Consider the following 23915-nt stretch of genomic DNA (forward strand, 5'->3'; position numbering starts at 1 on the left):
AAGATCCCGCAAGCCGAGTGTCACGGCCAAAAACAACGACAACAACAACAAAAAAACACATTAAAAAAAAAGGCAAGTCTTAAGCTGAAAGTAAGGAAGTAGGGAGAGAGGGGTAAGTGAGCTGGGGGGTGGGGCAAGATCACTGGTTGAACCAACCATCCACTTTAGGAGCTGGGATGACTGGAATTGGTATGCAAACCTCTTCTTCTGACAGCAGCAGCAAGAAAGGGGAGGTGGGAAAAAGGAGTTATTTTGAATATCTTGATATTTGAATATTTTGCAGAGAATGGATATTAAGGGATCTAAAACTTCTCAGTAAAGTGGAAGAGGAGATGGCCTTTGGCAATGAAAGGAGCCCCGGGTGGGGCTTCAGGGCAAGAGTGAGAGTGGTCCCTGGGAGGAGGGCCACAGGAAGTCAGTGCTGAGCAGGGCTGAGGGTCTGTGTATGGGTTTTCATCCATCAGTCAACAAATATTTATTGAGCACCTACTATGTGCCAGATGCTGTGCTAGAGCCTGAGACTACAGTGCAGAACAGAAGAAACAGCCCCTGCCCCCATGCAGCTAAAGTGCCAGCAGGCTCTGAGGCGACATGGGTTTGTTCTGAGCCCAGGCAGTGCTGGGATTGTGGCCCTGGAGTCATCAGGCCTAGGCCACATTTCATCTCTGCCATCTGCTAGTTTGTAGTATGAGTCAAATCATGTAATCTTGCCAAGCTTCATCTGTAAGATGGAACTATATGGAGTTGCTGTGGTGGGCGCGGGGTCGGGGCAGATATATTACATGTAAAACGCAAGCAGAGAATTTGATACATGTATATACATGTAGTCACTAAATATTTCTTTTCTGTGCTTTTCTCCCCCTTGGAGACCAGAGGGGAAGGCAGCAAGTTTGAGGCCTGGCAGGATGGGAGGTAGAAGGAAATTGAAGCCACTGTGGACCAAATTCCCCACTGGGGTCCACTCAGCTGTTAAGTGAGGGCACATGGTCACTGATGGGCTGGGAAAAGTAGAAGGGCTTTAGGAAATGAGAAGGCAGAGCAGTATGGGAAGCGGATCCATCCACTGGACAAATACTTACAGGGCTCCTGTGCTAGGCCCTATTCCAGACCCTTGGGATACAGTGGTGAATAAGCCGCTGTAACTTGGAACAGTGCTCTCCTGGAACTTACCTTCTCCTTGGGGAAACAGATGATGAACAGTTGCACAAATAAATAAAAAAAGATCCTAGCAGATGGTGATAAGCAGTATGACAGAAATGATGAGGGTCATCCAGGAAAGCTTCTACGAGGAGGGTCTGCAGACGAGACAGTGAGGAGGGTCTGCAGAAGAGATGGTGAGCAGGGGTAGCAGCCAGAATAGTCGTCTTAGCCTTGGGCAGGACTTGTTGCTGGGCTCTGAGGATGACTTGGGGCCTTGACAGGTGCTTACCGCCTACCTGGACTACATGGAGGAGCTGGGGATGCTGCTAGGAGGACATCCAGCCTCCACGCGGGAGCAGATGCAGCAGGTGCTGGAGCTGGAGATACAACTGGCCAACATCACGGTGCCCCAGGACCAGCGGCGGGATGAGGAGAAGATCTACCACAAGATGAGCATCGCAGAGCTGCAGGTGGGGCAGGCAGGGAATAGAGACAGCTGGGGGGGGCCAGCCCCAGCACAGGCCACGCAGCTTCCCTTCATGCCATCTGTCTGAGGCAGCCAAGCCTCTCCTCATTTCCTTATTTTCTCTGAGCTTCCCAGCTGAACTGTTGCTATCCTGGAAGGAAAAGTGGTGTCCATTTTAGGGCACCCCCACTGGGCCATCCCTTGGTCCCTTTTGTATTGCCTGGGGATGCATAGAGGGATTATGTTAAAAATCCATGACAACTTGTACAAGATGTCCACAAAACAATCAGAAGAGCAATGGAAGCATCTCCTGGAGGGCCCTTACTGTGCCAGGCATCAGCCTCTTAGTCGTTGGATTATGGAAAAGTTGGGTAAGGGGGAGTTCTGGAGGAGAGGCCAGGTATGTAGGGACCCTGGGTGGTATCTGGGGAGTTTGTTAACTGTCTGAAAGATATTTGAATATCTGCAGTCCAACTAAATATCACACATGGTGGTTTTCCTTGTACGATATGTGATTGGGTTACCTGATTGAAGAGCACTTAGGCCTGAAAACGGGTTTATGATAGGAAGGGGCCTCCGAGCAGCTAGTAGCTGTTGCTATGACAATGGAAAGGGCTCCCAGCTCGAGTGTATCAGTGGGGGAGTGGTCTGCTGAAAGCCAAGGGGGCAGGGACGCTTGCGATTTTTTTGCTCACAGGCCCTGGCGCCCTCCATGGACTGGCTGGAGTTCCTGTCCTTCTTGCTGTCGCCGCTGGAGCTGGGTGATTCTGAGCCTGTGGTGGTGTATGGGACGGATTATTTGCAGCAGGTGTCAGAGCTCATCAACCGCACAGAGCCAAGGTGGGGGGTGGAGCCCAAGGTGTCAGGGGTGGGGCTCAGGGCTCTGTGCAGGCTCTTCCCCTAGGCCAGGGCTTCGGGGGACCCACTTGTGGTCTCTATTTCCACACCTAGCTCCAACCTGACTTTTACAGGCAGGTGTGTGGTCCCAGGGTAAGAGAGAGGGATTATGGGACAGCTCCCACATGTGCCTCTTGGGACTCCTGCTGTCTGCATGCTGGTAGAGCTGGTTTCGGGTGGAAATGTTACCTGCCTTTACCTTATGTTCTGGCTACCTGAATGCCAGTGTCCTGAACAATTACCTGATCTGGAACCTGGTGCAGAAGACAACATCAAGCCTGGACCGCCGCTTTGAGTCTGCACAAGAGAAGCTGCTGGAGACCCTCTATGGCACCAAGAAGGTGGGCTTTCTGACTCTGCTCCCACCTTCCAATCCAGTCAGGCTGACACTTCACACCCACTGTGTGTCAGGCACCATTTGCACATGGAGCATAGGATTAGGAATCAGGCTGACTTGGGTTCCATTCCTAACTCCTCTATTTCTTGGCCTATGGGACCTTGAGCATATCCCCCCCACCTCTCTGACTCTCCATTTCTTGGTCTGTAAAACAGGAATTTCTTGTGGGGTTGTTATGAGGACTGAGTTCACGTAAGTGAAGCACCTACCCAGTGCATGCTTTGTGTAGGCACTCAACTTTGATGATGAGGGTGAAGGAGAGAATGAATAAATGCAGTTCTTAGTTTCAAGAAGCCCTGTTAAGTGGGGGAAGGAGATGTGTAAACAAACATTATATTTTGGGGTGATAAGTGCTCACACTGAGTGACGAACCTTCTTTGTGTTGTAGGACAGAGGTGGAGACAGCACATTTTACCTGGGGGATGGGGGGCATTAGGAAAGTCTTCTCTGAAGAGGTGACATTTGAAGAATGAGTTCATCAAGAAAGCCAGGGAAAAGGGATTCCAGGCTGAAGGAATACGATGTGTAAATTCCCAGAGGCCAGAAGGAGCGTGGTAGTTTTGCATGTGTTCTGGCATGACTTTGAGGACAGGGCACCGGAGAGGCCGAGGGTGGTGAGGCGGGCCTGGGGCAATCCTTGGAGGGACCTGAACGCTGTGCCTAGGAAGCCTGGCCTTGATTCAGGGATAGAGAACCTGGGATGGTTTTAAGCAGAGGTGTAACCTGGTTGGATTTATGTATTAGATCATCTTTCTGCAGCTAAATGGAAGATGGATGGAGAGGGTGACGGGAGGGGGATGAGAATGGAGTCGAGTGTCTAGTTAGGAGGCCACTGCAATCTTCAGGCAAGAGATAACAGTGTTACAGGACAGGGAAGTGACAACGGCGTGGACGGAGGAGACGATTAAGAAGCAGAGTTAGTATTAGAATCTGGTGATAGATTGAACGTGAGGGTAGGGAGATGGAGGAAGCTGGTGACTCCCAGGTTTCTGGCATGGGAGACTGACTGGATATAAGACTGAGAAGTGCAGCTGAGCAAAGAAACATCTGGACCCCAGTGGGCCTCTGAGAAACATAAGAGGAGGAGAGTGCTGCAAATAGAGTGGGCAGCACACATGTCCCTCCTGAGGTTACGTTGCTGGGGTTGGCATGCTTTGCGATATTGCCCTTCATTTTCCCTGGAGTCTGAAGGAGAGATGGCACCCCAAACCCAGGCCTCCTATGTGCAGAGCGAGAGGGGTTGGCCCTAGAGACAGAGAAAGGCCCTCAGACTGGAGGGCAGAGCGATCTCCAGGAGGCCTGGCTCTTTACCCCTTCCAGTCCTGCACACCAAGGTGGCAGACCTGCATCTCCAACACGGACGACGCCCTTGGCTTCGCTCTGGGCTCCCTCTTTGTGAAGGCCACGTTTGACCGGCAGAGTAAGGAAATTGTGAGTCTTCAAGGTCCTTCCAACACTGCCCCTTGTTTTAGTTAAAATTCACCATTCATATTTGTATGTACCTACAGGGAAAAATGTAGAGGAAATTCATCGACAAATTAACAGTGTTTACTTTGGGTGGTTGGGATTATGAGTTTTTTTTTTTCTTTTAAAGTTTTCTGTGTTTTCCAGGTTTTCTACAATGAGTTTATGTTACCTATATAATTAGAAAAATAATGTTTATTTTTTAGGAAATGATGTTCGTACTTAAAATATTACCTATAAGGATGTAAATGGCAGTGTTGTTTATAATAGGTGAAAATGACAACAGCTTAAATGTCCAGCATAGGGGACTGGAAAAACAAATTGTGGTTAGGCTGGATTATGAGGCAGCCTTAAAACTGATGATTGTTAAGTGAAAAGAAAGTAGGTTATGAAATGTATATATGTTGTACAACATAATTCCATATTATACGTATATGTGTGTAAAAAAATGTATATATATATATGAATATCTCAGCAGGGGAAGACACTAGACATAGGTAGTCAAAATGTTGAAAGGAGTTATCTGTGAGGGATAAGATTTTAAATGGTCTATTTTCTTCTTCAGCTCTTCTCAATTTTCCACATTTTCTGCTATTAGTGCCTTCTTTTCATAATTGGATAAAAATCAATGCACTACATTAAATTATAATGTTAATTCAGTTAACTTATTGTCAGTTTTTTGATTAATTAGAAAAAAAGCCACCACAGTCCCAGTACCTTCACAAATCATGTTTCCTTCTCATCCTGCCCAGATGCTCAGCCTTATTTCAAGAGTCTGGGTACTCCCATGTGCTCCCCTGGAAGGACAGGGATGGGGCACTAGGGGGGTTGGGGCACTAGGGTAGATGGGGAGAAAGGATGCTTTAATGCGAGTGGGAGGCAGACTTGTGCACCCTCCCTCCCAGGCAGAGGGGATGATCAGCGAGATCCGGACTGCCTTTGAGGAGGCCCTGGGACAGTTGGTTTGGATGGATGAGAAGACCCGCCAGGCAGCCAAGGAGAAAGTGAGCAGTGGCCAGGGTTGGGGTGCCATCTTGAGGTGAGGATGGAGAATACAGTTTTGGTGCTGGGGGGAGCCTGGGGAGGGAAACCCTTAACCTGGTCTCTTTAGGCAGATGCCATCTATGATATGATTGGTTTCCCAGACTTCATCCTGGAGCCCAAAGAGCTGGATGATGTTTATGATGGGGTGAGTACCCTGCCCATCAGTACTGAACCTTAGCCCTGTGGGGGGCACAGGGCTCAGGAATGGGAGCTCAAGCACTGAGAGGGAAGGAGATACTTGTTGGTGCCTTTCAGAGGCAAGTGCAGGCAGCCAGCATTGCTCAAGTGCTGGCTGTGTGCCAGGCTGCAGGCCAGACAGCAGTAGAATGCAGTGTTCACAAGCAGGGATTTGTAGTCAAACCTGTTTTTACCTAACTGTAACCTTGGACAAGTTGTATAACCTCTCTGGGCCTCAGTTTCTTCATCTGTAAAAGGGAGTCCTATTAGCACTTACCTGATAGGATTGTTGTGAGAATAAAAGGAGATAGTATTAAAAAAAAATAAAGCAGCTGCAACATAATATTGGCAATTATTATTTATTAGCTATTTTACACCCATTTTACAGTTGAAGAAACTGAGGCTCAGAAGGGTGCTAATTAGTAGCCAAACTGGGACTATTATCTTCTCCAACGTGTTCTCTCACTGGCTTTCTACTTCCTCCCATTCCCACAGTATGAAGTGTCTGAAGATTCCTTCTTCCAGAACATGTTGAATTTGTACAACTTCTCTGCTAAGGTGATGGCTGACCAGCTCCGCAAGCCTCCCAGCCGGGACCAGTAAGAATGGGGGCTGCAGACACTTGGGGCAGCAGGAGACGTAGGGGAGGTTTCCAGGGCTGAGGGAAGGGGATGGCAAGATGGATCCCAAATGAGGCACGAGGTTCTTCTAGAATGTAGGTCAGGGCTGCTGGGCATCGAGAGAGTCAGGCTCTGCCTCAGCTTCTCCCTCCCCCAGGTGGAGCATGACCCCCCAGACAGTGAATGCCTACTACCTTCCAACCAAGAATGAAATCGTCTTCCCCGCCGGCATCCTGCAGGCCCCCTTCTACGCCCGCAACCACCCCAAGTGTGTCTGAGGCAGGAGGGGCTGGGTGCTGGGGCCTGGGCCTGCGGGTGAGCTGGGAGCAGGGCTGGAGGTGGGATCTAGAAGTCCCCCCACCATGTCCTCACTCAACATTCCTCACCTACCAGGGCCCTGAACTTTGGTGGCATCGGCGTGGTGATGGGCCACGAGTTGACACATGCCTTTGATGACCAAGGTAGAGGTCCATGTAGTTGTCTCCTCCAGCCTAGAATTCCTAGTGGCTCCTGCAAAACCTTGGGATGTTGGAAGCAGGCCCCGTGGACCCCGGGGTCTGTGGACTAGGGCTGGTGGGGGCACTTGCGCCCCCAAGGGTTGAGTTCTACTCTCGGTGGGGTGCAAAGGTTAGTTCTCCTCAGGGCGCGAGTATGACAAGGAAGGGAACCTGCGGCCATGGTGGCAGAATGAGTCGCTGGCAGCCTTCCGGAATCACACGGCCTGCATGGAGGAGCAGTATAGCCAGTACCAGGTCAACGGGGAGAAGCTCAACGGCCGCCAGACGCTGGGGGAGAACATTGCTGACAACGGAGGGCTTAAGGCTGCCTACAACGTGAGTGGCCCCCTGGTAGCTGAGGCTCACCTGCCCTGGGGGGGCAGGGCACTGGGTGGAGCTGGTGGGCAGGCCCCAACAGACTTGCCATCCGTTCCCAACCCCAGGCTTACAAAGCATGGCTAAGAAAGCATGGGGAGGAGCAGCAGCTACCAGCCGTGGGGCTCACCAACCACCAGCTCTTCTTTGTGGGATTTGCCCAGGTATTGCCCTCCTGGGAGGCCGGGGGTCTGCCCTTCTCCTACAACCTCCTGGGCACGTCATTAGAAGTCTGGGGCACGCAGAAGGGACTGGGAAATGGGGCCGAAGTTGGAGTGTGGAAAGTGGTTTGGGAAGGCCTCGTGAAGCCTTTTGGCGGGGTCCACAGAAGCACGTGAGGAGGGCTGAGGAGGGAGAAGGCTTCAGGAGGCTTTTGCAGATCTCGAAGGGCAGGGCTGTCCTGCCTGATGGGGCAAGGGGTGGGGAGCGGGACTGATCTCCATGATGCTCCCGTGAGGTGGCTGTGGAGGAGGAAGCGCGGGGCCAAGTGGCTCTCCAGGGCTACCCAGGAATAAAGTAAGTGGCAGACTCAGCAGGGTCTCCTCCAGGTACTTTGCACTACAGCAGGCAGCCTCTGGGGGCTGGGTTTCTTCCCCTCGGACACATCCATCTAGGCAGCCCATTGTCCAGGCAGCTTTGAAAGGCCCTTAAGGAACTTGGGAGGGAGGGCGCTTTCTCCTCCCTTGGTGCCGATGGCAAGGGGTCGGGGCTGAGACAGCCCGGCTAAGGCCTCTCCTACATCCCTGAGGCTCCCGGAGCCCAGGGCCTGGGGCGGTGGTGCCGTGTGTCCCCAGGATGGCTCTGCTGCAACTGGGGCAGTGGCCTTGCCCGCACTAGACACCCTGTGTCCCCATGTCTGTCCTGGCCTGCAGGTGTGGTGCTCGGTCCGCACACCCGAGAGCTCTCACGAGGGGCTGGTGACGGACCCCCACAGCCCTGCCCGCTTCCGCGTGCTGGGCACGCTCGCCAACTCCCGTGACTTCCTGCGGCACTTCGGCTGCCCTGTCGGCTCCCCCATGAACTCAGGGCTGCTTTGTGAGGTGTGGTAGACTTGGGTTGGGGAGAAATGGCCAGCTGTTGCCAGGGCCTGGGGCAGTTTGCCCAGCGAGGCTGTCTGCTCTGCGGTTTGGAGAAGGCAAATGCCAGCTGGGCTGGGTCCGGCCCCTCCACACCACGGATGACATGAGTCCTAGTCCCTCCTCGACCACCACATCGTGCCAAGGCTTTGGGGGTGTCCCTGCCTCCAGCAGAGTCCCCACCATTCACTGTGACATTCTTCCGCGTCACCCTGCCTGGAGGATGCCTGGGCAGAGGGCACCAGTTCCCACAGGAAGGAGTCCACCTCTTCTGGTCCCAAGCTCCCTGGGCTTGGTGGCCACGGGGCCTGCTGTGACTGCCACATGCTGACCACGCAGGGCCCTGCTGGTGTGCCTCCCACACTTCTCCCCAAGGCTCACTCAGTGCTCCCTCGGGAGTAGACAGAGCTCCTTTCAGCCCCACCCTCGGGGTGGCCCCCACCCCGTGTTCTTCCTGCTGCTGCTCCTAATACTGCTGCCAGCCCTCGCTGACAAACCACCTGTGCTCAGTGCTTAGTGGAAGCCTTTACGAACCTTCCTGCCGCCTCCCAGGTTCCCTAGGCTCAGAGGGGAAGAGTGTACATGTAGGGGATGCTAGTCCCTGTGTCTCGGCATGCAAGACTTAGGGGATGACTGATTCTCCCTGGACCAAGCAGGAAAGCAGACAGAGCAGGGAGAGGGAAGGATAGAGTTTATTTTTACAGGAAAGAGGGTGGGGAAGGAATGGTCTTGGCCCTGTAGGACCCTGTGCCAATAAACAGACACGCATCAGTCAGCCTGTCTCTTCCTTCAGTCCTGTTTTCATTTACTCATTCCACCAGTATTTATTGAGTACCTGCTGTATGCCAGGTACTCTTATAGGCACGCATTTACTCACGCACCAGGCACAGGGGACTGAAATTTGAAGTCCCAAGAAGACAAAGAGGCAGGATGGAGGAATGGCATGAAATTGAGTCTGGCAAGTGGAGTACATCCTCCGCTCACTGGTGGCCATGTTCCATCACTGGCTGTTCTATAGCTGGAAGCGTTTGCTACGGCCCTCCGCTGGTGCATGCAACTGGGTCTGACACTGAGTCTGGGTAACTACTTGGCCACGGTCGGCTTGGAAGACGGGTGGCCCTTACCCTGCAGTGGAGGGCGGCCCTGGCCAAGGTAGCATTTCACTCCCTGGAGCTTGGAGCACCAGCCTCTGCTTGTGGCTGAGAAGACATGCATTTCTCCATGTTCTCAAAGGCTTAGCGCTCCTGAGAGCCGCTCATCCCACCTACACACGCGCATCGAGGCCTACCAAGTTCCAGGCACAGAGACTGCGGGTTTGGCTGCCACCCTCCAGCACAAGCGAGGGAAACGGAGCATTTATTGATACCTCTGTGTTCCAGGCACTTCTGCTAGGTGGCTCATTTCTTCATTCATTCATTTAGTTATACATTTAGATATTCATAGATTTATTTTTATAAGTATATTGATTACCAATAATGTGCCAGGCACTGGTGACGGAAAGAGGAATACGATGATTCCCTCCCTCAGGTGACTCTTCTTCTGTTGGCACCTTCACCTTCATAAGCTTGCCCGATCCTCGCAGCAACATATTTTCTAAGTGCTCCAGTTTCCACTTTACAGGTCTAACTGTAAACACTTCACTGCAGTAAGAGACCTGGATTGAAACTGAAGCTCTGAAGCTGTGTGAGCTTGAGCCGGTTCCCTAACTTCTACAAGCCTCAGTTTCTTCATCTGTAAAATGAGAACCAGAGCAAAGCAGTGGAAAGAGTCCAGTCTCAGTTCTCTTTAACATGCAGTGTTCTCCAAGGTGTAAGTAGGTGTGGGTTTATTAAGTTTGGAGGGGGAAGAGTGAAGCTTTGTCAGTGATTGCTGCTGGGGTCACTGGTTCCTGGGCGATGGCACCAGCACATGTCCCACAGTCTGTATCCTGTCGCAGCATCAGACTATCCCCATAAGGAGCTGTATGTGGGTCTCTGTCAAGTTACGTGGAACTGTGGCTGCTCACCAAGGGAAGGAAATTGCTGGCTACTAAGAAAAAGGAAAAGTGGCCTTGGGAACTCTAAGACCAAGGGAAAGCATGGCTTGAGTCTCTGCTCTGAGAGCAAAACTCTAGGAGGGGGGGTGGCAAAGTGTATTGGAAAGAGGAAGGCCATCACGTCTGGAAATCTGGTTCTGGCTCCAGTTCTGCCACTCCCCAGCTGTGACACCAGGCATGGCTTATCCCCTCTTCAGATCTCAGTAACCTTAGCAGTCTGTAAAATAAGTGGGTTGGATGAGATGATCTCTGAGGACTAGATCAGCTTTAATGTTTTAAGAAGTGAATTCATGGGCTTAGCAGGTTCCAGAACCCAAAGAAATATTAAGAAATGGCTTGTGAAGTTTGGGTGTTGCACAGAGTATGAGATTTATAATGTCAGTGTAATGATAGAGGAGATAGGGTTGGTTTCACAAAGCCTTGCCCTTCCCTTGACACCTGATTTCAGAGGCCAGCTAGGGATACTGACCAGCTGGCCATTGTGGCATTAAAACACCATATTTGCGGGCTTCCCTGGTGGCGCAGTGGTTGAGAGTCTGCCTGCCGATGCAGGGGACATGGGTTCGTGCCCCGGTCTGGGAAGATCCCACATGCCGCGGAGCGGCTACACCCGTGAGCCATGGCTGCTGAGCCTGTGCGTCCGGAGCCTGTGCTCCTCAACAGGAAAGGCCACAACAGTGAGAGGCCTGTGTACCGGTTAAAAAAAAAAAAAAAAACACTCCATATTTGCAAAGGTCGAAGTGTCAAATGATGATGATGATGATGATGATAATGAGCAGCCCTCATTTAACAAGTCCCTTTTTTTTTTCTTTTTATGCTTAAGCCTGTGCTAAGCACTTTAAAAACATCACCTCATTAAATTCCCACAACAACTTATAAGGAGGTCCTATCATTGTCTCTATCTTACAAGTGGCGAAATTAAGGAGAAAGATGACATAACTTCCAGTGTCAGCTAAGACAGACTGCATTAAAGTCCAGTTTGGAACTCAGAGCCTCAGATTTGGGATTCAGATGTTCTTAATCACCACCACTTAGTCTGCTAAGTCATGGCAGAATTTAGACTCAAGCATATACATCTGCCTTCTGGGCAATTTTATCATGCTTCCAAGTGAGGCCATTACCAGCAGGTGCACTTTCATGGCCCCTATCTCATCCGGGCCAGGTACATGTGACAACCATGCAGCTGCAGGAAACCTAAGCACATGTTGACCTGAAATTAAGCCAGGTGGCACTGTTTGTTGAGCACTCTGCAGGTGCTTGGTTCCATGGGCAAGGCAAGGTGAACATCAAGTGACAGATGTAACCTTCACCCTTAGTAGCCTGCCAAACTGATAAATATGCATCTGCAATATGCTCTGATGTGTTAAAGCAGAAGGGGGAATAATGGATGGTGCTCCTGGGTGGACACATGAGAATAGTTATTAGTAAGGTGCTGGGCCGTACCCTACACTATCCCATTGGAAGTTTGACTAATTCCCATGCACAATACAGTAACGTATGCCAAACAGTATGATTTCACACTCGGAAGTGCTCTCGAAATGTCAAGTTGGAAGAGAATCTCCATAAAATAAGCACAGTTTCAGTAGACCTATCACGAGTCACAAATGGAGACTCCTGACAGTTTCCCAGTGCTGAGCTCTGGGCTCCAAAGAGAGCTCCCAATGGGCTATTATTATAAACAAAGATGACCTGAAGTTGAATGCAAAGCCATTCATTCATTCATTTATTCAACAAATATTTGTCAAGGCCTACCACAAGCCAGGTATTAGATTGGGTGCTAGGGGCACAAAGTTGAATAAGACACAGTTCCTGTCCTCTAAGAGCTCAGAGTAGAGGGAGGGAGAGGTATGTATCAAGCATTGTAGGAGTACAGGGAAGAAATTAGTAACTTGAAAGACAGAACAGGAAAGGCTTCCTACACAGGTGTTACTGAGCTGGAGTACAGAGGATGGGAGAATTTGCTAGCCAAAAACAGTGAAGGGCATTCCATACAGAAATAACAGCAACAAGAAAAGACTAATCCAGCTTGAAGGGGCAGGGCACGTTCAGAAGTGGTGAAATGTTCAGGGAGATCAGAAGGAGGTAGATGAAAGGGGCATAATGAGAGGTGAGCGCCTGAAGAAGGGAAGTTGTAACAGTAGTTATAAAAAAGGGGATTGTAACAACTGCTTTCAGTCCTGGGAATTAACAGTAAAAGGGCCACAATGCAATCTGATTTTGAAAAATATCACACAAAGAAAGTAGCAACCCAGTGGAAACAGTGCAATGCTGTGTCTGGCCTGAAGCATTTCTGGTATTACATAAGTGACGCTTTGGGTCAAATGATTCTCAGATGAGTAGAGCCATCCATAAAATGTGTAGCTCTATAGCTCAGGCCATACGTTTGGGGGAAGCATGGCTGGCCAGTGGGTGCAATGTGAAAGAAGGTGGTAGGAAGGGACAGGTGATGGGCTGTCCCCTGATTGGAGAGCAATTTGGTCACAAGGCTGGGAGTCTGGCCAAATGGTAGGAAGGAGTGCTTCTGGGAGAGCAATTTGACCGAAATGAAGCTTGAGGCAGGAAATCAATGTTATCATAAGGCCTTGAGAATAATTGCCAGACATCTGCATTTGGCCAGAGAGGTTTGGGGCTTGAGTGTTTGGAGGTGGGGAGCAAGGGGCAGCCCTGCAAATTTGAGGAAGCTGGAAAATGCTAACTGCCTCCTCTCCAGTTGCCAGGCACTTAGCTAAGCACTTTATATACACTGTCTTACTTTATTCTCATAAAAACTTCCGAGGGAGATACTTTATTACTCTCATTTCATAGAAGAAGAAACCAAGCTGAGAGAGGTTAGGAAGCTTGCCCAAATATCACAGCTGGTGAAGGGCAGAATTTAGTTTTAAATACCGGGTCTGTCCTCTCTAAAGCTTACGTTCTCCCACCCACCCCCAACTTTTTATTTTACAAACTTTGCCAACTTTGTATTTTAAACCTACAAAAAAGTTGAAACATAGTACACAGACATTCGTTTACTCTTCACCTGGAGTCACCAGCTGTTAATAGCCTGTGCTTTATGCCACAACATCACCCCGTCTCCTCTAAGATACTGGTGGGGATGTGACTGGTATAAAAGACAAAATCTGAGATCGGATAGAAAGAAGTCATGGAAATAGGAAAGATTTAGGAGAAATACCTCTACTGATGACTGAAGAAAGCATGACAAAGTATGGACATCTCGAAGCCAGAAAACAGAGTAGGCACACCAGCTATGGACCATCCAATTTCTGTCAGTAGACTAGGGCTGGGGCCATCACCGGTGATGCAAGTGGAAGGTCATCCCCACTATCCAAACACTGAGTGGAAAAGAGCAACAAGTTTTAAAATGGGCATCAGACCCTTACATCAATACCTATACAAATGTTTAGCCAACATTCATTCAATGCTAACTGTGCTGTGACAGGTGGTTTGTTTTTTTAAACAAACATTTTCTGCATTCTTTAATGCCTCAGGACCCATAAAATAAGATTCCAGGCCAAATGGTGAGTGTTCCCACCAGATGAAAGGGAGAAGAATTACTTCCTCTTTTCTCACCTTCTAGATATATACACATAGCCCGATCAGAAGAACTTTGAGGTTTGCCTGAAACACTCAAGAACTTGGGTGACTCAAAGATGGAGATTCATATCCTGATTCTACTACTTACTGTACGATTTCCGCTGTAAAATGGACACAATCCTCCCAAACTCAAAAAGTTGTGCGAACAATATATATCATTTAAAATAAGTCCTGACATAAAGTGTCGGTCACATCCCCTCTAAGTCATAAGAGGGAGAGGAAGACCAAAAGACACACTGAGGACAAAGACCTTATCTTGTCCCGTTTTTAGCTCCAGAACTTCGCATTAGGGTATAGGGCTTGATGTATTCATTTCTACTCCATCTGGCTCCGCAGGTGGATTTAAGATGGTATCCACATCTTTATGGTAATAGTAGAGCACTATTCTTCAGCTGGGGAGGTGAATATGCCACAGTAGTGTGGGACTAAACATAGATTACACAGACTTCACAAAGACGGCAATCAAGCGTCCAGGATTTCAAGAATCTCTTCCGTTTGTCCCACCACGCGGCTAACGGGGGTATCACTGGGGTGTACTATTCACACTGCTTTGGCGGAATCGAGGGGCGGTCTCGGCTCGCAGCCAGCTCAACTCCTACTGCAGCTGGTGCCCCCAAACCCCAGACGGCGTTCAGGAAACTCCAGGTTCGAACCGGGCAGGTGCCTACGGCACGCGGGAAGCTGGGAATTAGAGTTTTCGTTTGGTTTCGGAGGGCGAGGTCCGAGGGCTGGAACTCCCAGGCCGCGGGGGTGGGTGGGTTGCCGCGGCGTTTCCGGTCGCAGGCGGGCTCTGGAGAAGGAGGGGCGCCGTGGGCCACGCGCGCGAGGACATCTGGGAAACGGGGCGGTGCGCGCGCAGCGGGCCGGCAGTGGCGGCGGCGATGGAGGAGGGTGGCAGGGAGAAGGCACCGCTGCAGCCCCAGCAGCCCCCAGCGACGTCCCCCGGTGGCGGGGATGAGAAGCCGAGCGGCAAGGAGCGGCGGGATGCCGGAGACAAGGACAAAGAGCAGGAGCTGGTGAGGCGCGGCCCCGGGAGCCGGCGGAAAAGGCCGCGGGCTGAGTCACGGCGGCTCCGCAGGCCTCGGGCCCGACTCCCAACGGCCCCGCCGCGCCCGGGAGAGGGCGGATAGGGCGACCCTCGGGGCTCCCGGCACCCGCCTCTCTGCCCCTCATCCTCCATTCCGCGCTGTCACCGCCGCCGCCCCTACCAGTCCTCACCACCGACTCGTGAGGTGGGCCCGGGCGGGTCATTGTCACCCTCGTTTTTCAGAACAGCGTTCAAGTAAAGCCTGGCCCAGAAGCCAGGCTGCCTTCCCACCAGGGCTTCCCATTCCCTCTCTCTTTCCTTGTCTCACCTGGTCCTTCCTAAGGAGGCAGGCTCACTCTCCACCTGCCCCAGGGTGAATGGGAGGAGGATGTGTTTGAGATTCCTTGTCTTGATGAGCTTCTTCCCTCAATCCTCCAGTCTGAGGAGGACAAACAACTTCAGGATGAACTGGAGATGCTCGTGGAACGACTGGGGGTGAGTCACGATGTTAACAAAAGCCGGTGCATGTATGGATCTTTCCCACTTGTTTGCTTTCTTCCACTTGGGGCAACAACTCCTATATGAGATAGGGAAAGAGACTGTATTTTGGAGTCATATTACAACCATGTTGTGAGGGAGGGGAGTAAAAAAAGATAATTGAAAGATTTTGTAGCTTTGTTTCGTGGGAGAAGCAGTTCTTGAACTCTTAACCTGGGACATTTGTTTTTGTGTCAGGCAGTGTGTGTGCAGGGCGTTGGGCAATCACAGATGGATAAGACACAGTTAGTTACTTTCCTAGGAGGTTGTTGAACACTTCTGTATTATGACTTAAGGTATGAGACTCCTTTTGTCTGAGCCCTAACATCTCCTGATCAGGAGAAGGACACGTCCCTGTACCGACCAGCCCTGGAGGAGCTGAGGAGGCAGATTCGTTCTTCTACAACTTCCATGACTTCAGTGCCCAAGCCTCTCAAATTTCTGCGTCCACACTATGGCAAACTGAAGGAGATCTATGAGAACATGGCCCCTGGGGAGAATAAGGTAAAACTATTGCAGAAGCTGGTGGAGGCCTAGTTTAGGAATTCCTTTTCGTCTAGACCATGGGGCTCATGGTGAATCTCAGGAAGCCTGATAGACCTGAGATCTGAGCTAGTTGAACAGTGCCCGGGACTTCCCTGGTGGCGCAGTGGTTAAGAATCCACCTGCCAATGCAGGGGACAGGGGTTTGAGCCCTGGTCCGGGAAGATCTCACATGCCACAGAGCAACTAAGCCCGTGTGCTACAACTACTGAAGCCCACGCGCCTAGAGCCCACGTGCCACAACTACTGAAGCCTGCACGCCTAGAGCCTATGCTCCACAACAAGAGAAGCCACCGCAATGAGAAACCCACGCACCACAACAAAGAGTCGCCACAACTAGAGAAAGCCCATGCACAGCAACAGAGACCCAGTGCAACCAAGAATAAACAAATAAAATTAAATTTAAAAATTAAAACAACAAAACAATTGCTCGTCGTAATCGAAATGGTCACATAAGAGCTGACAGGAAGATTGTCTTCAGAAACGACAGTGTTTCTGTCATTTATGTTGGACCTTGGGATTTTATTATCATGATTTATTATTAACTTACTTTTTTTTTTTTTTTTTTTTTTATTTTGCGGTACGCGGGCCTCTCACTGTTGTGGCCTCTCCCGTTGCGGAGCACAGGCTCCGGACGCACAGGCTCAGCGGCCATGGCTCACGGGCCCAGCCGCTCCGCGGCATGTGGGATCTTCCCGGACCAGGGCACGAACCCGTGTCCCCTGCATCGGCAGGCGGACTCTCAACCACTGCACCACCAGGGAAGCCCTATTAACTTACTTTTAACCTTAATATTTTTCTTTTCTTTGTATCACATGCACCTTCATTTGTTTTACCTCTGAAATATATTCCCAGTTCAGTAACTTTCCTGCATATTGGCACAACCCTAATCCAAGTTTTCAGTTCTCACCGGAACTACTGCAGCAGCCTCCTAACTGACCCTCTTCCTTTTGTCTGTGACCTCCTACACAGTTTGTCTTTCATGCAGCAGCCATAGTGATCTTTTCTAGAGTGTGAATCTTTTCTGCTTAAAACCTTTTAATAGTTTATTATTACGATTGGAATAAAATTCAGAGTCTCCATTTTTCTCCACTCTCCACTTGTTATCACCCTTCAGTCATGTTGGTTCAGAAGGGAGATTGCAACACTAACCTTAAGATTATTATGAGGCTTAGCTGATATAACATGTTTTAAGTTTTTAGTATGGAGGCTGGTGATATAATTAGCATTTAATTTTGGGGGTAGTGACAGTGATCTTGATTCCATAATGTAACATTCCCCTTACCCTGGATTTGACTTCAAAGGACTGGTTTCTTTATAGCGTTTTGCCGCTGACATCATCTCTGTTTTGGCCATGACCATGAGCGGGGAGCGTGAGTGCCTCAAATATCGTCTAGTGGGCTCCCAGGAGGAATTGGCATCATGGGGTCATGAGTATGTCAGGTAAGACCTTTTCTTCTTGGGAATCTGAAGGGGTTCTGAGATATGGTTCTGAGTTCTGTCTTGGAGTACCAGTGTATTGAGTTTCCCAGATAGTGAATTCCTTGACCCACAGGGAAGTGCTTCCCATGAAGCACTGCTCCTCTAATAGTCTGGGCCTGTCCGTAGGCATCTGGCAGGAGAAGTGGCTAAGGAGTGGCAGGAGCTGGATGATGCAGAGAAGACGCAGCGGGAGCCACTGCTGACCCTGGTGAAGGAGATTGTCCCCTACAACATGGCCCACAATGCAGAGCATGAGGCCTGCGACCTGCTTATGGAAATTGAGCAGGTGGATATGCTGGAGAAAGACATTGATGAGAATGCGTATGCAAAGGTCTGCCTCTATCTCACCAGGTGAGTGAGCAGGGTGGGGAATGGTGGCAGGCCTGCCCTCCCCAGCACTTCTTCTCAACTGTGACTCCTTTATTCTCCAAGAGTATCTGCTTCAAAGGTCGCAATCAAGCTGTAGTGAATTTGTTAACATCTGTGAACTTCTTGAGGTCAGAGACGGCATGTCTCCTTAGTAGTCCCAATAACTAGTATACTTCCTGGTATGTAGTAGGCATTCGGTATTGGGTAAGTGAATTAAACGGGGTAAATGAATGCCTGATAGCTTTATTATTTTTACCTTTGTAGTTGTGTGAATTACGTGCCCGAGCCTGAGAACTCCGCCCTACTGCGTTGTGCCCTGGGTGTGTTCCGAAAGTTCAGTCGCTTCCCTGAAGCACTGAGATTGGCATTGATGCTCAATGACATGGAGCTGGTAGAAGATATTTTCACCTCCTGCAAGGACGTGTATGTAAAGGAAAAAGTTGGCAAAGCGATAAGCTCATGGGTGGGACATTTGCATGAAGTGCTGGGACATGTAGTTTCTGGTTAGGATTTGAAGGGCTTTTCTGTGCCCTTAGTGGATGGGGGCTGAGCAGATGTGATGGCTCTCTCCCACAGGGTTGTACAGAAGCAAATGGCATTCATGCTAGGCCGACATGGGGTGTTTTTGGAGCTGAGTGAAGATGTGGAGGAGTATGAGGACCTGACAGAGATCATGTCCAATGTGCAGCTCAACAGCAACTTCTTGGCTTTAGCTCGGGAGGTGAGAGTCTTTGCCCTTTTCCAACAAGGTTTTTTGGTTGTGATGATACCTGGCATTTCACCTCCCTGATTATGCCTCTGACTAGACTCTCCTTGGTTAGAATTGCCATTCAATGGGGTAACAGAAGGGACAGCTAGGGGAGGACTGGGGGAGCAGTTGTGATCCTCTGACTTCTCTTCAGCTGGACATCATGGAACCCAAGGTGCCTGATGACATCTATAAAACCCACCTAGAGAACAACAGTGAGTAAACATCTCCATGTTTGGGGATTGGAGGATTGTTAATTATGCCCCTTGTATTGAGAGTGATGGCTTGGCCCAACATACTTAGGAATCCTATAGAGCTCAGAATTCCCACATACTTTTTCCCTAGGTCACTGTTGGGGTTATAGATAGAGGATTCCAAGGGGCCAGCTCAGAATCAGAGACCAGCTGCCATACTGTGTTCTTTTCTTGTCCCACTCTAGACCTTCATTTCCTCCTTCCCTCCTTTGCAGGGTTTGGGGGCAGTGGCTCTCAGGTGGACTCTGCCCGCATGAACCTGGCCTCCTCTTTTGTGAACGGCTTTGTGAATGCAGCCTTTGGCCAGGACAAGCTGCTGACTGATGATGGCAACAAATGGCTTTACAAGAACAAGGATCATGGTATAATTCTGTTCCTACTCTATCTTTGTATAATTTTGGTCAATCTTGTTGTTCTCCTAGGTTCATGTGTTATAATGGCAGATCCCCAAGGCAGTTCTTTGGAGAGCTCTTTATAACAGTTTTCTCAGGGCAGGGCCATTTTAAGACTGATAGATTTTTCCTTGGTATAGGAATGTTGAGTGCAGCTGCATCCCTTGGCATGATTCTGCTGTGGGATGTGGATGGTGGCCTTACCCAGATTGACAAGTACCTGTACTCTTCTGAGGACTATATCAAGGTTGGTCTGGGTACAACCCACTAATGCAGACATCCCCTCCCATGTTCTAGGGCCCTCTCAGGACCTCCCTTTCACTGGTAAGGTCTACCCTGTTTTTAACTCCAGTTAAGGCGGGTGCTATAATAAGGCCCATGTTGCATCCTTTGTGGTGAGGAAGGTAGAGTAGCCCGAGTGAAGGATCTATTTGCATTTTTCAGTCAGGAGCCCTCCTGGCCTGTGGCATCGTGAACTCTGGTGTCCGAAATGAGTGTGACCCTGCTCTGGCACTCCTCTCAGACTATGTCCTCCACAACAGTAACACAATGAGACTTGGTTCCATCTTTGGGTAAGGCTTCTCCTTTTGGTAGTGCTTAGCCTGTAAGCTCTGTGAAAACAGAATCAGGCCCTTTCACCTTTGTATTGCCAAAGAGCACCACTGTGCCTGTTGAGTATTTGGCTCTGGGTGACTATTTGTTGAAATGAGCAATCCTCTTTTTGTTTCTTCCTTGTCCTATCGTCGGGTGTGTGTCGGGGACTGCCTCTCCCTGGCTTTTGCAGGCTTGGCTTGGCCTATGCTGGCTCCAATCGCGAAGATGTTCTAACACTGCTGCTACCTGTGATGGGAGATTCCAAGTCCAGTATGGAGGTGAGTAGAGTTTGTTGATCACTTAGGGGAGATAGTAGGGAAGGTGCTCTGAGTCTTGCCGGTCTCTGATAAATGGTGAAAAAATGTGTGTGTGTGTGTGTGTGTGTGTGTGTGTGTGTGTGTGAGAGAGAGAGACAGAGAGAGACAGAGAGAGACAGAGACAGAGACAGAGACAGAGATGTATCATTTCAGTGAAACTGCTTGGAATTGGGCTTCTAAGTCTCAGGAGATATTGAGGCTAAAGAGTTAACATTTTAGTATTGAGTTCCAGCCCTTGGGATCCATGAGGAAGTACCAGACTAGAGTGGGGAGTAACTTAACCCAGCTTGGGGTGGGTACACTGTTTTAGTCATGAGCCAACTTTAAATTTTCTTACTTGTGCAGAATCATTTTAGTGATGGATAAATATAGTATGGTGGCTAAAAGCATAGGTTTTAGTCAGATAGGCTTCAGTTCAGATCCTGCCACCTCTGCTTACAAACAATGTGATCTTGGACACGTAACTCAGTTTCCTTAGGCATCATTTTTCTCATCAATAAAAGAGGAATAACAGTAGGACCTGTTTCATGGGGTTGTGAGGATTAAATGTTAATAGTATGCAAGCGAGTTGACTTAGTGGCTGACCTGTAGTATTCAGTGAATGGTTGATGCTACTGTTATTTTGACCTACCATCAGAAAGGGGTTATTACCTCATGTGGTTTCAGTGGACTGTAGGAATTGGCTATCTTGAATCAAGATAGGTAAACAACTATTTTAACACCTCATTTTAATAACTTGATGTCGATTTTCCTATTGCTAGGTGGCAGGTGTGACAGCTCTAGCCTGTGGAATGATAGCAGTGGGATCCTGCAATGGCGATGTCACTTCCACTATCCTTCAGACCATCATGGAGAAGTCAGAGACTGAGCTCAAGGACACTTACGCCCGTTGGCTTCCTCTTGGACTGGGCCTCAACCACCTAGGTTAGGGGATGTCTCTCTATTTGGGCAAAAGGCTGGTAGTAACTGGATACAACAGGGAGAGTTTATGAGTCAGGCTGTGCTGGAAGGGAGTACATGTCCTCTGACCCCTCGAATCTCTCCTTTAGGGAAGGGAGAGGCCATTGAGGCCATCCTGGCCGCGCTGGAGGTTGTGTCAGAGCCATTCCGCAGTTTTGCCAACACACTGGTGGATGTGTGTGCCTATGCAGGTCTGTGTCTTTGTTCTTCCTCAGTGACTCTTCACTTCTCTCTTGGACCTCCTTTCTTAAGTCATTCTGGATTGCCTTAGATTCTTTAGCTTCTGTTCCTAGAGCAAGCTTTTCTTTGGTGCCTTCTCATTTCTACCTTTTCTCTCCCTTACCACCCTGCCCCAGGCTCTGGGAATGTACTGAAGGTGCAGCAGCTGCTCCACATTTGCAGCGAACACTTTGACTCCAAGGAAAAGGAGGAAGACAAAGACAAAAAGGAAAAGAAGGACAAGGACAAGAAGGAAGCCCCTGCCGACATGGGAGCACATCAGGTTCTGTGGGCAGCTGGGCATCCTCTGAGGAAAGCTCTGAGAAAAGATAACTGTGGGTTTGTTTGTTTTAGAGTCTCTGGGTATCACTGTGTATTGAAATAGCATGAGACTGGGTTCCATACATGAGGGGTCAGGGTGTGCCCCACAGGATGGCTTTTTCTTCTTACATGGGACTTGAGTCAGGGGTGAGTTTTTTGTTCCCTAAGCTTATTGGGCTCTGCTGCCTCTTCAATTGCAGGGAGTAGCGGTGCTAGGGATTGCCCTTATTGCTATGGGGGAGGAGATTGGTGCAGAGATGGCTCTACGAACCTTTGGCCACCTGGTGAGTATCCCATGGAGAAGATTGAAGTATATTAGTTTTGATGCCTGGGGTTTCCCCAGGAATTTCCCTGATGGGTTTTGTCGGTGGAGAAATGGTCTTTTTGCTGTACCCTTTCTACAAAAATTAAGACCCCGTCTATCCATCTGTTCGTGTAACCGAGCTTATTCTTTTCTGCTTTCTGTGATACCCTTGTTATTTTCTTTTATCACCAGCTGAGATATGGGGAGCCTACACTCCGAAGGGCTGTGCCTTTAGCACTGGCCTTAATCTCCGTTTCAAATCCACGACTCAACATCTTGGATACCCTAAGCAAATTCTCTCATGATGCTGACCCAGAAGTTTCCTATAACTCCATCTTTGCCATGGGCATGGTGGGCAGTGGTGAGTATTGGTCAGAAAGAGATCATAAGCATCTTGGGGGAAGGGTTGTTGAGGCCCTTTTTTCAAGTCTTTGTAATGCTTAACATTTCCAGGTACCAATAATGCCCGTCTGGCTGCGATGCTGCGCCAGTTAGCCCAGTATCATGCCAAGGACCCCAACAACCTCTTCATGGTGCGCTTGGCACAGGTAGAGAATAGAACTCTTCTCCTTAGAGTGAATGTGCCAAAGGAAGTGTCTGTGTGATGGAAGGGAGATGTGACGCTTCGTGAAGGGGACCTTGAGTTTGGCCTGGAAAGGAGGGTGTGAACGAGCTGTGAGGTTTCTGTGTGGCCGGGTTAGGTGATTTCTCCTTAGATGTGACTTGTGACTCCCCACGTCCACTTCACTCCATTTTGTTTTGTTTTCTTTTCCCCAGGGCCTGACCCATTTAGGGAAGGGCACACTCACCCTCTGCCCCTACCACAGTGACCGGCAGCTTATGAGTCAAGTGGCCGTGGCTGGGCTGCTCACCGTGCTTGTCTCTTTCCTGGATGTCCGCAACAGTGAGTCCCTGTCAGGAATCTTACATGGTGGCATATGGTGCCCTTTCCACTCCCCTACCAGGGCCTCCTTGGTAATTTAGGAGCAAGACTCTGAGTTAACTCTGCTGCTCTGGATTCCTGAGGTTCATTGGGCCTCGTTGAGACTTTCATCCCCCACACTTTTGATCTGACCCCAAAAGATTTTCTTTTGAAGATGAAGAACTGAGCCCAGTTTTTGCCTCTGAGTGACTGGGGGAAAGTGATGATCAAGTCCGCAACCTGTAGGCAGAGTATGGGGGTGGCATCTCCAGCTTGTAGTAGGGTGTATGAGGGGAGGGTTGTGGGTTCAGCTATATAACTGAGGGATTAAAGAGTCAGGGCTGGAGTGGGGTCCCAAGATTCAGGCATGCCTCTAACTATATTTGTCTTGTGCTCTTAGTCATCTTAGGCAAGTCACACTATGTATTATATGGGCTGGTGGCTGCCATGCAGCCCCGAATGCTGGTCACATTCGATGAGGAGCTGCGGCCATTACCAGTGTCTGTCCGCGTGGGCCAGGTGAGGGGCTGAGCAGAGGGGAGGGCTCAGTCTGTATTCTAGAGCTTGTAGAATGCAGAGGTACCATTTCTCTGAAACGTGAATTGGCACTGGGTTGCTGCTGTACTCCTATCCAGAGTCTCTTCATCTCAGTCTTCTCATCCCACAGGCAGTGGATGTGGTGGGCCAGGCCGGCAAGCCCAAGACCATCACAGGGTTCCAGACACACACAACCCCAGTATTGCTGGCTCACGGGGAGCGGGCAGAATTGGCCACTGAGGAGTTCCTTCCCGTCACCCCTATTCTAGAAGGTTTTGTTATCCTTCGGAAGAACCCAAACTATGATCTCTAAGTGGCCACCAGAGGCGCTGAGCTGCAGCTGTGTCAGCGGGTCATGCTTCCTTCCATCAGGGGTGGACACTGCTCCAAACCTTTGGGAGAATTGTTACCTCCTGTTCTTTTGTTACTGAGTGAGATAACTTTGTTGAATAAAGACCTTTATCCCCAAGGTCCCTCTGTGTCTGTTTTCTGGGGTATTGTGGCTGGAGGCCAGACTGGGGTGGGGAGTGGATGTGAGAGGGTATTGTTTGTAGCAACTCTGAGCCTGGGCTAGCAGGGAGGCTGCCAAGAATGGAAAAAACTAAGC

General features: G+C 49.7%; 2 protein-coding genes across 7 annotated transcripts in view; both read left to right on the forward strand.

Annotated features, from left to right (window-relative positions):
* ECE2 (endothelin converting enzyme 2) overlaps positions 1-8928 on the forward strand; it is a 33697-nt gene extending 24769 nt beyond the window's left edge. For 4 of the 5 annotated variants that reach the window (XM_004278422.3, XM_004278424.3, XM_004278425.3 and 1 more), the window contains 12 exons: positions 1422-1610; positions 2304-2446; positions 2730-2844; positions 4221-4331; positions 5270-5368; positions 5476-5553; positions 6081-6184; positions 6363-6473; positions 6599-6666; positions 6848-7038; positions 7146-7241; positions 7950-8928. In XM_004278422.3, coding sequence (XP_004278470.2) covers positions 1422-1610; positions 2304-2446; positions 2730-2844; positions 4221-4331; positions 5270-5368; positions 5476-5553; positions 6081-6184; positions 6363-6473; positions 6599-6666; positions 6848-7038; positions 7146-7241; positions 7950-8126 — 1482 coding nt within the window. In that variant the 3' untranslated portion in view covers positions 8127-8928. The remainder of the gene's footprint in view (positions 1-1421; positions 1611-2303; positions 2447-2729; positions 2845-4220; positions 4332-5269; positions 5369-5475; positions 5554-6080; positions 6185-6362; positions 6474-6598; positions 6667-6847; positions 7039-7145; positions 7242-7949) is intronic. The other variant, XM_033403163.2, reaches the window with a different exon arrangement.
* A 5683-nt stretch (positions 8929-14611) lies between these two features.
* On the forward strand, positions 14612-23777 carry PSMD2 (proteasome 26S subunit ubiquitin receptor, non-ATPase 2). 2 transcript variants are annotated; one of them, XM_004278429.4, is made up of 21 exons: positions 14612-14798; positions 15248-15304; positions 15686-15850; positions 17211-17332; positions 17498-17722; positions 18005-18163; positions 18317-18461; positions 18643-18703; positions 18958-19104; positions 19275-19381; positions 19579-19706; positions 19919-20006; positions 20807-20969; positions 21095-21196; positions 21362-21507; positions 21746-21829; positions 22042-22210; positions 22303-22397; positions 22627-22753; positions 23172-23290; positions 23439-23777. In XM_004278429.4, exons 1-21 carry the CDS (start codon positions 14664-14666, stop codon positions 23619-23621), a joined length of 2727 nt encoding a protein of 908 aa, XP_004278477.1. In that variant the 5' UTR covers positions 14612-14663; the 3' UTR covers positions 23622-23777. The 2 variants fall into 2 exon arrangements, 1 of the variants encoding a protein (XP_004278477.1); XR_004476043.2 differs by lacking the exons at positions 23172-23290; positions 23439-23777 and having other exon boundaries at positions 22278-22397.
* Positions 23778-23915: the final 138 nt, after the last annotated feature.

This window comes from Orcinus orca, chromosome 5 (genome assembly GCF_937001465.1).
Source record: "Orcinus orca chromosome 5, mOrcOrc1.1, whole genome shotgun sequence".
NCBI lineage: Eukaryota > Metazoa > Chordata > Mammalia > Artiodactyla > Delphinidae > Orcinus > Orcinus orca.